The sequence below is a fragment of the Aptenodytes forsteri genome, unplaced genomic scaffold (assembly GCF_000699145.1).
Source record: "Aptenodytes forsteri isolate BGI_AS27 unplaced genomic scaffold, ASM69914v1 Scaffold73, whole genome shotgun sequence".
Lineage (NCBI taxonomy): Eukaryota > Metazoa > Chordata > Aves > Sphenisciformes > Spheniscidae > Aptenodytes > Aptenodytes forsteri.
The window spans coordinates 1,989,459-2,006,079 of record NW_008796215.1 but is presented as its reverse complement, the minus strand read 5'-3'; the positions used below and the strand labels follow the sequence as shown (position 1 = coordinate 2,006,079).

General features: G+C 37.7%; 1 protein-coding gene across 1 annotated transcript in view; it reads right to left on the bottom strand.

The window, feature by feature from the left end:
- Positions 1-16,621, bottom strand: part of ANO2 (anoctamin 2) — a 217,381-nt gene that overhangs the window by 146,479 nt on the left and 54,281 nt on the right. Inside the window, exons 8-10 of the mRNA XM_019474448.1 lie at positions 14,957-15,012; positions 14,674-14,715; positions 9,034-9,098 (exon numbers count right to left, since the gene is read on the bottom strand). Coding sequence (XP_019329993.1) covers positions 9,034-9,098; positions 14,674-14,715; positions 14,957-15,012 — 163 coding nt within the window. The remainder of the gene's footprint in view (positions 1-9,033; positions 9,099-14,673; positions 14,716-14,956; positions 15,013-16,621) is intronic.

Below are 16,621 nucleotides of genomic sequence, written 5' to 3'. Positions count from 1 at the left end.
ACCTATCACTCAAGTCCATTAAGAAATACAAGTTTCTGGCTGTGAAGTTTAGGCATCATACAGGCACTACGGAACTTAGCCTGAGACAGTTCTGCACACGGATAAAACCGAACTCTAGCTGCCTACAAAACTACACAATCCAAGGGGGAGGCACCAGGAAGCTGCACAGCAACAACTTCAGTCTTCAGAGCCTTGGCTTTGCATAAGTCCTGATGTAGATGTGTACATCCTTTGCTGGATCTAGCTTTTGAAAATCCCACCAAAGGAGTGAGGAATCTGGATGGTAATGAGGATCTTAGGGCTCAGACAGTGACCTGAAGCCTGGGAATTATGTTTATCGGAAAGCAGGGATCTGGTTTTCCTCAGCACTGCAATACAAACCTACAGTTTAAAATTCCATCTCTCATACAAGCACCAATAAATAAGACCAAGCTCTTGCCAAAACAGACAGAGAGAGAACAACTTCCTACAGGACTGGCAAAGTCTATGAAATGCAGAGCTGTAAGTAAATCATCTCACTCCAGTCACAGGCCTGCACCCAGCAGAATAATTCAATACAAATTCTTCAGTGATTTATGCACCATGAGCAAAAACCCTCTGCTTTGCAATAAACACAGGCTGGAGCACTCGTGTAAGCCCTGTGATGAGAAGTTCCAGAGGTGGAGGGGAAACTCCCTACAACTGCAGATGAAAAGTGCTGTCCTAGCATCAAGCATCTAATATGCAGTCCATTTTAATGGGCGTATGACATGATACAAAAGTCCATTAATAAATAAACTGGGGTCATGAGGGGTAATGAGATCACACAGACACTGGAAAGGGGAAAGAATTATAATGATGGAGAAAGCGCTCCTTTCTCAACAGCTAGGACTCTGCTCCAGGGTTCCACCTGCTTCTGGCTCCCTCCAGGAAGCTCTCTGCTCTAAAAACTGACATAAAGGACAACATCAAGGCTGAGTGGATGCTGGCATAGCACATCCCACTGTGCCTAGTGCTTTAATGATGATGAACTGTAAGTTGAACGTACCCCATGTTGGGAATGAATCTTTGTTGTAGAGTTCCTTGGAACTATAAAAAGATGTTGGACTCAAAGTGCAAAAGGGTTATAGTGAGAAGATATGCTCAGATTATTGCCTCAGGCACGTTCTCATCAGAGGTTTGGAAAGGAGCAGATGAACTACTGCCAAAGTTACTGGTAGAGCTCATGGGCATTTTTCTATTTAATGCTATGTTTGTTTGATTACTGTACTTTCCCAGGCTTAAAGCTTTTTTCTCTTTTTCCTAATAAAGAATTCCTTGCATATAGCCTCAGCATCTTTGTGAATGTTGAAGATATGCCTGCTAAAGACAGTCAGGGAAGAACTGCATAGTGTTCCCATACTTCTGTGTGGGAACTGAGCCATTTAGTTATTTACCAAGAACTGTTTTTTTACTGTAACTACCCACCTGGCATAAGGGAACCCTCTCCAGGATCCCATGAATCAGTGTCGTCTCAGAATAATGCTACAGTAATTCACCAGACTAAGGGGGAAAGCACAACACTCTAAACACACTGATCACTAATACCCAAAAAGAAAGCAAGCTCCCTTCTCCCTCAAAGGAAAAGGGAACGCTGAAAAATGAGGAGCACCCCACTGGCACACAGTGAAGAAAAGGGGCTATAAAAGAAAAGAATCAATGGGTAAGTCTGAAACATGCTTGGTTTCCACTGAATAGGCATTTCTGTTAAATAAGGAATCAACTGTCAGGTAGAGAAAAGCTCCTCATTTTAACAGTGTACAGACTCCATGCTGTAAGTGATGTCTTACTCAGAAGGTAGTAAATAACCACCTGAACTAGCAGTTGCTTAAGCATAGAGAAAATTTTGTAACATAACTGTTCTCCAGGCATTAGGAAGTGGGTATTATCCTGCACATCTACCATGGTGGAGTTTTCTCTCTGCAGCCTTATGGAAGCTGGTGATAGTCATGTGAGCCTTGCAGAGGGAGAGCGTGAAGGGAGCTCACTGCTCTCAGTCTGCCGGCTGTATATGGGAGGCAGGCTTCACTGTTCCCTGCTTTGGAACCTGGCTTTCAGAAAAGACACAGATATTTGTTGCAAATCTAGGAAGTATAAGACTGACCTGCTGGGTCAGCCAGCCCACCACAGAGTGGGGTGCTGTATATGTATCTCTCCCAAAATATTATTCTGGACTGATTAGGCTTAGCTCTGTGGCAAGCATTAGAGAGTGTTGTTCAATCCCCATGAGATAACCACATATCACAAAGTTGCTTTCTGCCAAAGTGGTTACATTGCATAAAAGATAAAGATCGGACGTTTGGTTAGGTTAATTCACAATAAAAACAGAAGGGTGACAGAGAAGCAGAGGAATTAAAACATACAGGAGAATCTGCACTTTGAGGATCAATAACACCAAAGTTAGTGTAAACAATGATCGAACAACATTTGAGTGTACCTCTGGAATTAGGGAGGGCACCACAGACCTTTATTTCCAAGTTCTTGCAGTTCTAGACAGTATGTGGAGTCAAATGTTCTCTCTCTCCAGAGATGAAGATGTGGCTACAAAGAACGGTGGTGAAAGAAGCAGTGATTTGCTAATGTATTGAGCAGGATAGATGGCCACAGTTAGAAGAATGCGGTACCAGAAATTGATCTTAACTACACTTTTGCCAAGGAAGCAACACTTATCTCTAAAGACAATAAAAACACCATTTCAGCAGAACTCCCATTTTCTTATTTTATCACTCCTTTAAAACTACCCTATCCTAAGTAGGGCAAGCAGATATATGCAGTTTGTCTTTTGTGGTGAAGTTTGATGAAAGAAGAAAAAAGAAAAAAAGGCAAACCAGTAAGAACACTTTTGGAGTTTGATTGCTTACATTGAACACTGCACTACACAGGCCCCAAGACATTGAAAGTGAAGGCAACAGTATCCAGAGCCGAGACAATCAAACTTTTGAACATTATAGGTCTGTCATCACTTTAAAAACTGCCAGGAAGAGAAAGCTGCAGGCTGTTCTGCTTTAGGAAGACAGCATTCAAATGCAGGAACAGGGGGGAACTGGTGACTGTTCGGACAAAAGCAGGTTCAACACAGGCACACTGCAATGAAGGGCCAAAATTCATTACAGACAAAGTTGAAACAATTTTCCATACAAAAGAAAAACATAGTTAAAAATAGGAAGGAAGAAATATATTAGGCAGACAGTTTGAGTAACAGAAACTCCCAAGTTTTGATTTACATGCTATACACTATAAATAATATTTTGGTTAATACGCTTTTCCACCTACTCCTGCAAAAAGAGTTATTGTATACATAAACTTAATCTTTACAATGACCATGTCTTCCCACTTTTAGGCTTTACAGCAAGATAAGCATATACAGGCACCTGGTGCTTTGAAAGTAATCATGCTATAGATAATGTAGCCTTTTAGTTATTAAGAAGCTAGGTGAAGTCCTAGCAATAGGAAATAGAAATGAAAACATGAAAAAGGAGATGGACTAGAAGGAGCTGATGAGCTGGGACCTTTTAGAAGCACTAATATTAAAATAAGCTCCACCACAAATAAAAAAGCACGTAGCTCTCCTTGACTTACAGAATCATAGAATCATAGAATAGTTTGGGTTGGAAGGGACCTCTAAAGGTCATCTAGTCCAACCCCCCTGCCATGGGCAGGGACACCTTCAACTAGATCAGGTTACTCAGAGCCCCGTCCAACCTGACCTTGAATGTTTCCAGGGGTGGGGCATCCACCACCTCTCTGGGCAACCTGTGCCAGTGTTTCACCACCCTCAGCATAAAAAATTTCTTCCTTCTATCTAGTCTAAATCTACCCCCCTTTAGTTTAAAGCCATTCCCCCTTGTCCTGTCGCAACAGGCCCTGCTAAAAAGTTTGCCACCATCTTTTTTAGAAGCCCCCTTTAAGTACTGATAGGCTGCAATAAGGTCTCCCCGAAGCCTTCTCTTCTCTAGGCTGGACAACCCCAACTCTCTCAGCCTTTCTTCACAGGAGAGATGTTCCATCCCCCTGATCATTTTCGTGGCCCTCTTCTGGACCTGCTCCAACAGGTCCGTGTCTTTCTTATGCTGAGGGCTCCAGAGCTGGATGCAGTACTCCAGGTGGGGTCTCACCAGAGCAGAGTAGAGGGGCAGAATCACCTCCCGTGACCTGCTGGCCATGCTTCTTTTGATGCAGCCCAGGATACGATTGGCCTTCTGGGCCGCGAGCGCACATTGCTGGCTCATGTCCAGCTTTTCATCTACCAGTACCCCCAAGCCCTTCTTGGCAGGGCTGCTCTCAGACCCTCCTTCCCCCAGCCTGTATTGATACCGGGGGTTGCCCCGACCCACATGCAGGACCTTGCACTTGGCCTTGTTAAATCTCATGAGGTTCACACAGGCCCACTTCTCCAGCTTGTCCAGGTCCCTCTGGATGACATCCCGTCCCTCAGGTGTGTCAACTGCACCACTCAGCTTGGTGTCACCTGCAGACTTGCTGAGGGTGCACTCGATCCCACTGTCTATGTCAATGATGAAGATATTAAACAGTACTGGTCCCAATACGGGCCCCTGCAGGACACCACTCATCACCAATCTCCATCTGGAGAGCTGTTGACCACTAGCCTCTGGATGTGACCATCTAACCAATTCCTCACCCACTGGACAGTCCACGCATCAAATCCATACCTCTCCAGTTTGGAGAGAAGGATGTTGTGGGGGACCATGTCAAAGGCCTTACAGAGGTGCAGATAGACGACATCTGTAGCCCTTCCCATGTCCACTGATGTAGTCACTCCAACATAGAAGGCCACTAGGTTAGTCAGGCAGGACTTGCCCTTGGTGAAGCCATGCTGGCTGTCTTCCTTAGGGTGAAATAATTTTATATTAATAATAAGATAACGAAAGGAGACCTCCACTCTATGATGATGGTCCTCTATCTGGAATTTCAGTTCATACACAGGTTCCCATCTGCAGGTACTTCAAGATGTCCATTAAGAAGGTAACTTGCCAATTTTCCAGGAGTTAAGTAAGCTTTTGTCTCAGAAGGATAACCACCTCTTTGTGATATCAGTAACCTTAGCAGACTCATTTCATCTGTCATTTAGAGCTCCTAAGTGATAAAGGTTGCATTCAACCAGAAATATGATTCATTATAAATTCTATTGCACTTCTTACGCTTGCTGTATGTTTTCTTGACCTGTTATAACTCATTAGAGGTGCACTGCTAAAAGACAAGAGACAACGGCTGTGAGTTGTACCAAGGAAAATTTGGTCTGGACAGAAGGAAAAAATTTTTCCCCGAGTGTGGTGCAGCACTGGAAAGGGTACCCAGAGAGGTCATGTGATCTCCACCCTTGGAGATTTCAAAACTCCTGAGCAACTTGATCTGGCTTTCAAGCCAGCCCTGCTTTGAGCGGAGGGTACGTCTAGGGACCTCCAGAGGTCTCTATTCACAACCTATTCATTCTAGAATCACTAGTTAAAACTTGGATTAACATATTATAACATTTATAAAAAAATCATAAAACCTGATTTCTTTACGCATGTTCTTAAAACTCCTAGGGAGTGTCCTCCCTGTCTCTGGTTCAACAGTAGTATTACCCCTTAGGAAATTAACAAAAGGATTAACTGCAAAAATTGCTAAGAACTGGGTTTGAACTCATCTTCATTTGAGGAAAGAGCATCATCAAAATAGAAAAAAATCAATGAACCACAGATATGTTTTTATAGCACCTTTTAAATTACATTACAAGGATTGAGAGGAACTACTGTTGGTTAAGTGCATTCCTACAAGAAAGCTACACTAGAGAAACTCCTCTCTAGTAGAAATCAATACTTAAATTAGGATGAGAAAAAAAAGTACATTATAACAGGCAAACCTCTAGAGCCCTGCACATCCCAGACCTGCAACTTTCATTCTCTACTTGTTAATATATCACTCATCCCTTCCAAGTCTAAGGGTGACTGAAAGCGGAGGTAAACCTTCAGATAACCTAAGATATCTGTTAGCAAAAATTTGGTAATTTCCCTCTCAAAAAAATGTTTATCATCCTCTTCATCTGAGTTGAAAATAGACATGTATGAAAGGCAAAAATGTAATTAATATGGCTATATTTAGACATTCATATGCTTTTGAAAATAAAGCACTGCATTAGCCAGGCTTTGTTTTAAGCAATGTTATTTAATATCTGGATGTGCACTGAGAGACTGGGTGTTATAAACTTTTTACAAATCAGCCCTCAATTCACACTGTACTATCTGCATAATCTGCACTATATATTCCCTTAAAGTTTTTAACTGGAATTGTTTTGCTGTAGAACAGAAATATGTAACACCCACCATGTTCTTATTTGATGAAACCCTCCTCAATAACTACTGTATTTCTTAATTTACAAAAAAAATTAGCTTTTCCCTATAGCCGGAAGAGGTGCATAAAGCCAGAGCAGAATACTTTTACAGATTAAGACACAGGAGTGAATGGAACTGTAAGTTTTTAACTGGAATTGTTTTGCTGTAGAACAGAAATATGTAACACCCACCATGTTCTTATTTGATGAAACCCTCCTCAATAACTACTGTATTTCTTAATTTACAAAAAAAATTAGCTTTTCCCTATAGCCGGAAGAGGTGCATAAAGCCAGAGCAGAATACTTTTACAGATTAAGACACAGGAGTGAATGGAACTGTCAGTGAATAACGTAATGGTCCTTTATTTGGTTTTACATTTTTAAGAACTTGAAAATATTCTATGACTGACTATGCAATTAGCATTTCCTCAGGATATCAGACCTTAGAAGGCACCTCAGAGAATCCCTGGTCTGTGCCAAGAGTGAGCATAACAAATACGTGGTTCTTAGCTTTGGTGTACAATCACTTGGAAACTGGCAACAACTGTATGGCCAGAAGCAAGGAACTGAGGCACCGGGAATGATTTATAATAACTCTACAGTGCCATATCTAGTCTTCCAGCATAGGCATTTTGGTTAAAGAATGACTTTCAATTTGCATTCTTACTGTAAAAAGGTGAAATAGTTAAAATAGTTAAAAAGATTTGCACTGTTGCAAGTTGTATTAAAAATTAGACTAAAATGTCTAATTAATTTGGGGATGTGAATATTATTTAAGCAACATATTTCAACACTGTTAATGTATTTTAAATCATCAGTCAGAAAAGGCTTTGAATATAAGGCAAAATAAATGCTGCTTCTTCTGTCCATCAAAGCCTGTATATAAACTTGTTAAGTTACACAGTGCTCCCATAACCAGAAAAAAGTTGAGTATAATCTAATCAATCTAAGAAAGAAGGATCATAGTAAATTATCAAAATCCACAAAGTGTAGTTGATGTTTGCCAAGGGAATAAGCATCCACATTGACACTGAGCTCAAATGCCCCCCATGGTACAGAGGTGCAAAAACCTAGTTCAGCTGCAGAAAGAAAAGGGTAGTAATTCTTCAGGTATATATACTCTAAAGCTCTAACATTACCCAGAAAATAAAAACCACATTTATTCTAGTGCTAACAGTCAAACTTGCAGTCAAGCAAAGTATGGAAGATAAAAGCAAGAAAAATCATCTCTGAGAACAGAGAATCAATTGCACATGTCTGGTCTTTTTTTTCTTTCTCACAGAAGTTTAAACCACAGAATTTCTATGAAATCATATCAGTATAGTGAAACATTATAATGGAGACAGCAAGATACAAATGAAGATGGAGTGTAAGCAGATGTACCTCTATTTTTAATTCAGCTGAGTTGTCAGTTCGGGTAAAACTTGAGAATTCCTCTAGCCAGTCACAGTTTAACTAAACATTTGTAATATTTACTAACAACATACCAAGTGTTGTAATCTTGTTCTGAGTTTATCTATTCTATACAGTAGCCTGGCCTGGAATAACTGGTGTTCAAAAAGTACATAAATCCTGCACAAAAACATTGAGGCAAAGAAGTGGAAATTTCAAAGCCTTGCAGAACCTCAATAAGATTTGATGGTCTCACTACCATTTGTCAATTTAAAACATTTCTCTCCCAATAAAGAGCAATTCTGCTCACACTACAAGTTAATGGTTAAGTCTTTGAAAAACTTTATGCAGCATTTCAACTTTAACTCAAAATATAATAAATACATTTTACAAAGATTATTGATTATCTGTACTACTAACACCAGCTTTTGCAGGTAATCACGTAGAGGCAGATTACATAAAAAGCCTAGTTGTAGTTTGATTATTTGAAAGAGAAATGCTAATGAATGTCATCTTTCTTATGTATACAAATTATCCAGAAACAGATTTTGGGGTTTTTTTCCTATGCTTTGTTTGTTAATATCACAGTTCATTTATTCCTAGAGAGATATCTTATGTAAGAATATTTCAAGTCAGCAGTTTTCACAAACATTTCCTTTTCTTTACTCAGTATTTATAGTACACAACAAAAATTGTTTTGGTTTGGTTTGGCAGTCTTGTAGAGATATTGTTGAAATTCCTTAAAAAGCATGGTGGTTTTGTTTTGTCTTATTTTAAGCCCAACTTCTTCTATGTTTGTAACGTCAAAATTCAAAATACACAAAAAACACTAAGAACACATATGGATGTGTTCAGATGAATAAAACTTGTAAAACCAGGAGTAAAAAAATCAAATAAATTTCAAAACTGTCAAATACTTTCACACTGATTCATGATGTGAACACCAGCTTCTGATTATTCATCAGACTTTGTGACCATACTATCCAATAAAAATTCATCAATGAAAATGGAAATTCCTCTTTTTTGAAAGAATTAATGTTTTTTTAAAAAAAAAATCTGAAGTATGACATTCTTCCAGGAATAAGCACTATACAAAAACAAAGGTACATTATTGTTTAGTGTATTTTTGTTACAGTAAACTATTATCAGAGCTACAGAAAAGCAGTGAGAGCATTGTTTTTAATGCTCTGATCAATCCAAGATTTCATTTGCTGGAGTAACTGGAAGGAATTTAATTAATCTGCATCAGCTAAGAACCAGGTGCCTTAGTGTTTTATACATGTCCATATTACCTTATGAGGTCAATAGGCTGAAACTTGTAAAATACTCCGTATCTTGCCCATTCTCGATACAGCAACTAAATAAAAAAAAAAAAAAAAAAAAAAGAAAATTAACTTGAAAGAAGTGCTCCCATCTGTTTTTACAATCATCTTCTAAGAGTTAAAAATATATGTACCAAAAAAAGCAGTTTCCCATACTTCAAAACAAACTTCCAAGTATATTTTTCAGACAGTTATGGACAACTCCAACCAAGCAAGCAATGAGAGGATGGTGTACACACATCTTTCTCCCCATACCTACCCCCTCCTCACCACATTTATTAGACAGTGATGTTAAATAGAAAGGCTCAAAAGGAAAAATAAAAGATGCTGTAGTCTTGTGGAAATCTTTGGAAAGATGCTAGAAATAATTCTACTTGCAGAATGGATTTCTTCTATGATGTAATTTATTTAATGTCTGGAATCACACCATAGATAAGTACTGACCAGTGTTTCCAGGTCCAAGGTGAAGTGAACTGAGGTAAGAATTCAAAACTGGTAAACTGGTACGTAAAAACATACCAAGAGGTATGTGGCAAAACCATCCTGCTCTCCTGCTCAGCTCCTGAGGCTACTATACCCAGTAGAGCCCATGTAAAAGCCCCTTCTCTCCCCATGCTGCACATGGACACACAAGTTCACGTGTTTACTGTTGGAAATGCAAATTCACCCATAGCTTACAGACAGCACAAAGGAAGGCGCAGATCCTACAGAAACTTCTTATGATGGGAGGAATCCAGTGGGATAAAAGGAAGCATTTCAGGACCTGTGGTATATTAACCACAATACACCCAACTGCCATAGGCAATGGACTCAGGATAGTCTTCCTCATTCCCTCTTTCATTGCTGTGATCTATGTGACACAACTTTGTTGAACTTTCAAAAAGAAGAAAGAAACCTTTGATACTCTTTTACAAGAGGCTGTAAAGGAAACTGGTAATTATGGTGTGAAAGACATCACGCTGTTCTGAAACAAAAGCCAGCCACTGGATAGAAATTACCATGCAATTAACAATTTGTTAAAAGAGTTAATTTGATAGCAGGACATTTTATAACTGTGTATGCATTTATTAATAATCCAGAAAGGACATTCAAAAATGAAGCTTTCCAGAATTATATGAAGACCACAGGAAGCTCAAAGGAAACATCAGCAGGATCTAACAAAGTTAGATGACTGTTCACCATATTTGATCTTCAGAGGAAAATAAAAATCAGTGCAGTCCTGTGCAAAGGAGCAAAATTTTCTGTGGAACTACCTGAATCATTTGTATTCCTCTCACAGTTTTATGCTGCAACAAGACTGTAGGCAGTCTAAGACAACATGCTCATTGAAAACTATTTCTTGAAGTACAGAGTGCATCAAAAAATAATAAACAAATAACCAGAATATGATGATAAATGAAACAAAATTAACCACATCACTATTTATAGATTATAAATCTGTATCATCCAAAAGGGCAGGTGTCAAGCCTTTTATCCCTATTTTCTAAAAAGAAGTGGAGGGGGTCCAGAAAAAGAGTAGCATACGAGAGGTGCGGGCAGCTCCTTTAAAATAAGGCACCACGTCATTCCTAGTAAAATTGGAGTAGTGATGAAACTGTGTTTTGAGAATGAGCTTCTGTGTGGAATATCTGCTGGCTCCAAGAGATGACCTCATACTTCAGTTTCTCCCTTGCTGTTAGCACTGACAGTCCCTCACCTATCTCATGGAAATTGTAGTTAATGTGAAGCAATGTAATTGCTGAGTTAATACCTTGGAGGTTTCTATTCTTCGGTAAACTTTGGCTGGGACTGGGCAATAAGTTTTAAAGCTGCTGGGGAGGAAGACACAAACCAAGAAACACATGCACACGAATACACAACCAGGTACATACAGAAGATATTCTGCAGAGAAGTTAAATTAAATATTTTTTTACTTATTTTTTACTTTAACAGAAAAAAAGGAACTCCAAAGACAGTCAAAAGCAGTAATTTTAAAACAGTAAGATACAGATTTTTTCAAAATGTGTAATACGTGGAACTCATCAGCTTAGTTCCAGACTAGATTGCAAACTGTTCAGTTCTATCTGCAAAATAGATGCTCATTAAGCATGGTGCTTTTTTTCCAGCAAATAACAGATTATTGCACAATGGAGTTATGTAAGTATGCAAGAGCTGGAGAGGATGTTAGTAACAAAGTACATATAGTTTTTGCAATTATCAGTAGTTGCATTTGTCAGATGGTCCATTTTGACAGCTAGCAGCATGCTACACCATCTTATGAAGTTAACAGCACAATTAAAGTAAGTGTGGAGAAATTTCAGATACTGTAACTGCAGAGTTATCTTGAGATATTTTGAGGTTTTCCAATCACATTTTTCTACTGTTTATAATGCCTCTCCTCCTGCAGATACTATGTGAAAACTATATAAATATCAAGTGACCAATTAAGACCTGGATCCTGCAAACATGCATCAACGAAGTATTATTGTTCAGAATACGGTAACTGGTTTGCAACCATTTAAGTGAACAGAGCTATGCCATTGCATACTCATTAAAGATACAGCATAAAGTATTTTCTGTTCATAGATCAGGGAGTAAACCCTACACTGCTGAAGCAATTGGGAATTCGGCAATGAGATTCAAGGAGTATGGAGTCTTGGCTTTTAGAATATTACTCTTCTGGAGCAGAGTCTTGCAAAATGCTTTGCACTTGTGGAAAGAAATTATGAGACTAGGTTTGATTTTCTTTGGCTTCAACAGGAATTGAAGAGGATTGCCCTGGCTGCCATATTGATATTTTCATACGAATACTTGCAATTACCTATTCAAAATCACCCCTTGCCATTACCCCACAGCATTACCTACAATTTTATTTATTTGCATAAATGATCATACTAATAAACGCATTCACTGAAATATACAAAACAAGAAAGTTAAAGCTATTAAATTATTAGAACTATTCAAAAGCTGTTTTGAACACAGCTACAGAATGAAATTTGAAGAGCAATAAGAAAGGTCTTTCTAAAATCACGGTCAGTTCGGAAACAGGTTGCTATGGCATTATGTCAGACTACAGAATCACACTGGTTATTCTGATTCCAAAGCACTGAAGGTGAGTTTATGGCATGAATATTTTCCATTCATGAGTGTTGCCCACACTAAACCTCAGTCTCAACACTGCAATTTTAGAAGATTAAGCTTAATTTGGAAGCTGGAATGTGCTTCCTTTCATGATATTTACTAAATTGAAAGGAATTCTAGGAAGAGTTTTGTAATATAATTTATTGTACTTTATCAGCTTCACTTAAAAGCACTACTTTCTGTAAGTTTATAATAATACTTTCCAATCTGCTTCTAATATTCCAGGGATGTTGTTGTAGTATATGACAACAGTGTAGTTCCCAGGTAGGTAACAAAGCCCTTATGTATTTCTCAATGTCAAACATATTGCTAGCAATGAAGGGTTACAAGTTGCCAGTGGGCTAGAAGCTTAAAAAAGACCAAGTCAGTGTTTATACTAATGGCAAGTTATTACCATGCTGCTGTGCAATAGCTTTCTTAAAAAGATTTTTTCTAGAGCAGAAATCACACTAAAACAGGGAAATTCCTTTACTCTAATCAACAGTCTTAGGAAAAGAGTGGGTTTCACTGACTGCAGATTTCTAATTCTCATAGGATGAGACAAAAGTATTGTTTCACACTGCATTTTTTCCAAGGAAATCCTGAAGAGGGTTAATGAGGATTAACCTTTTATATTATGAACTGGTACATAAACCTTAATTACTTGTGCTGCCTTATTGGCATAAGTACCCCAGACAGGCTCAGTTCATCATTCTTTGGGCTTATACAACAGACAATTGAAATGGAAGATACAGGTAAGTTAAAATGGACAAAATAAAAAGAGGCAGAGAAAAATAAAACTGAGAAATGCCCTCCTTTCCTTTAAACCTGATCGGGGCTTTTCAGGAAATTAAACACTGAGACTATTAGATTCAGATAGAAAACAGATGATGTTATGCATAGAAATACAACAGCAGATTCAATGGCTAGGCAGCAGAGACATATGTGAGTAATCAATGGAGTATTTCTGGAAAGAACCTTTTATGTTTTTAATACTTAACACTTCATAACTGAGCCTAATAGGCAGAATAAAAAGAAGGCAGCGCAAAATACAACTAGTAGGGTGAATATTTTTCCAGACACTAGTCCTTTTAGGCCCTCTTCCCCCCTTTTCCACAGTACCCAATCTTCCTCCATTGACTAATGTTCATTTACCTTTCTTCTCTAAAAATTTTGCTAACCTTATAAGTCAGTAAACTATGTAGCTGACTTTCAGAGTCCATTACTGTATCACTACTATCACTTAGAGAAAATTCTGCAAGTACAGCATAGACAATTTCTTCATGAACAAAAAGTTCAAAATAACCGACATAAATATACAAGCTTCTTCATAGTTTGTTTTCCAGCTTTGTCTCTTTTGCTTACCACAGTTCATATACTAAATTAAATTGTATATGGCACATGAAGACATCTAGTGGCTGAATGTTAACACTATTTACCAAAAACTACAAAGAAATTATGTACTCAAATTTTTACTAATCCTGGAGAAATCAAATTTATTTGTATGACCTATGAAGTCAGTCTTCACTTCAAATGCTCAAATAACCATCATTTGTGGCAATTATACTCTTGAGAACTACACTGTGTTTTGCCAAATTAATGGCATTTTCTTACCTCTTCTTCAAGCAACAGATGGCATATACCAATATGTAATACCACAGAGATAAAAGCATTCATGAAATTATTTACAAGTCACCAAGAATACATGCGATTGAATTTCTAGTGTAGTAAATATTTTAGGCATCCAAACATTCTCTTTTTCTTCATTCTTCCCTCTCCCCCTTTCTCTCCCCACAATTTCCCCCCTTCATTTCCTGTCCTATTGTTTGTATGTAAAGGAAAAAAAAAAAAAGAGCAAACATTAGCGAACAATATGGAATGGATCTTAATGGATTACAGTAATTAAACGGTTTTGCTCATTTCTAATAGTAAGTATATGTATTAAAAACAGTCTGAATTTGCATAGTCTTTGATTATGCATCCATTTCTCTTGTGCAGACAGTTGGTCAGTGATATATTTTCAAAAGTCATTTGATAGCTAGAAACTTTTTATTTACAAAATAATTGGAAGCAGATTTTTAGAAATTGCATGTAATTTAATTGAATGCCTAATCAAATGAAAAATACAACTATATTTTATTCTAGTAAACATTGTTCTATAGTACCATCTGGCTGTGGAAAGAAAATAATTAAATAAGTTATTTAACAACTTTTGCTTCCTGACAGGTTGAAAAATCTTGTCTATGCATGCAGAGGGAAAACTGAAGCATTTCAATTTGTAAATATCAAATTAAATTCACTGAAATACTTCATAAGAAGACTTTATAAAAAGTCTTGTGAAAAATTTTTTATATGCAAAAATAGAGCAAAATAAGTAATGCAAAAAATATGCATTTGTAAAAACATTTACTTGATTGAACACTGGTTAATGCTTTATGATAGTATTTAGGACACTAATTCACATTTATCACATTATATCTAATATGAAATTAATTTTGCAATGTATTTTACCTTTCTTTCATTCATGTCATCATTTTGGCCTTCATATTCACCCTAGAGAAAGAAAATAATTTAATAACTGATGTAAAACCAGGTAAAATTCAATAAAAGATTGCTCAGTTGTTCTGAGATTGTTGATTTTACTTTTAGGTCACAACTTGAAATGTACTTATGTAAGAGTTTTCATACTAGAATCACACACTTTTAGAATATATTTTCATTGTCACAGGCAATAAACATATGCACTATTGAGTGATACCATCAGAGAACTAGATTTTTAATAGTATATACATACATCATGAAGTGGGTATGCTGCATCATAAACATTGTTTGCTATTAATGTGCCAATACCTAAAAGAAAAAAAATTAAGATGGTCAACAGCTAGGCACAGTTAAACAGAAAAGATTATTACAGATTTCATTTCATGACATTACAAAGGGGACTGAGCTGTATTACTGAAAATATTCAAAATCATGTCAAGATGAGTATATACCAACCTAGAAGTACCTGGCTATGGAAAACATGTTTTCACAGAAAGGCTTATTTACATATAGTTCTTTTTCTTGAGTGAACTAGTATGATACAATGACTGTTTTGACCACTTTCTCATACTGATAGCAAAGAGGCATGTGACTTAGGAGGAAAGCATCTGGGAAGTCCTTCTTGAAGCTTGACAACGATCAGAACCATGGACCCCCACTGACGCACCCAAACAATAAAAAACCCACTTTCACAGAAGTTTGTTATTGAAGAAACCCTTGCTCTCTATTGACTAATATTAGATCAGGTCTCGTTTGCACTGAACCAAGTGCTGGGTTTTCTACCCTTCCACATATCAATACACAAGGCCATCCTTCTGAGTTTGAAACAACACTTCTTTGCAGGAGTTAAATCAGTTTGTGCTCACCAAATCCACAGTTAAGCTGGAAAGCTAGGTGCACCAGGACAGAAACTACCGAGTCCTAAAGATTGCAAACAGGAAGTCTGGTGAAAGGTACAGGAAGATACAGGGACATGGCACCATCACAGTGACCACATGCTACAAGGGCTTTAGCAACTGAATCCCCAGCTAATGACTACAGCACCTATAGACATACACAAGACCACTACTGGCTCTCAAGACCTATGACTCTTATAGCCATTCTGTATTCAGTCTCTGCACGTGAAAACAATTGTTCCATAAGATGAAATTAAAGTTACGATTAATAGTTTATTCCAGACCTCTTTGCTTTCAATGTCCAGTAAAAAGTAACAGCTACCTTGTCTTTAGGGATGAAAAAAAAATCCATAGTCAAATTACACAACTATCATTCTGAAATGTTTGGGAAAACCCTCTGATCAGAGATGCTAGATAGGCATTACCAATAAATTTCTTCCTTGGTAAAAAGAAAAATACCCTTACCACTACATGCATTAATAGAATTGTGAAATCTTCGTGCTTGGATCATACCAAGTCCTCTACTGAAAGCATTCCATGTTTGGAAAGTTTACAATGTTTCAGAGTTATGGTAGAAGAAAATATGCCTTCCTTGTATAATGTCATAGAAGTGGAATCAGATTCAGCCTTGCACAGATGTAAAAATCAAGAAGCAAATGTGTTTGAAGTGTTATTTCCATCCTATTATATTATGAAACATACGTTTATGAAAACCAAAGACTGCTATAAGTACTTCCAACATCACTGGCCTACCTCTTGTAGCAAAATAAGCAATGGAATCTTAAAAAAAAACCAAAACAGAATAAAACAAGGATGCTTAAAGGCAACAAGAAAAGATTCTATAGGTACATCGGAGATAAAAGGAAGACGAGGGAAAATGTGGGCCCTCTCTGGAATTAAATGGGAGACCTGGTTACCCGGGATACGGAGAAGGCAGAGGTACTCAATGACTTTTTTGCCTCGGTCTTCACCGGCAAGTGCTCAAGCCTCACCGCCCAAGCTGCAGAAGGCAAAGGCGGGGA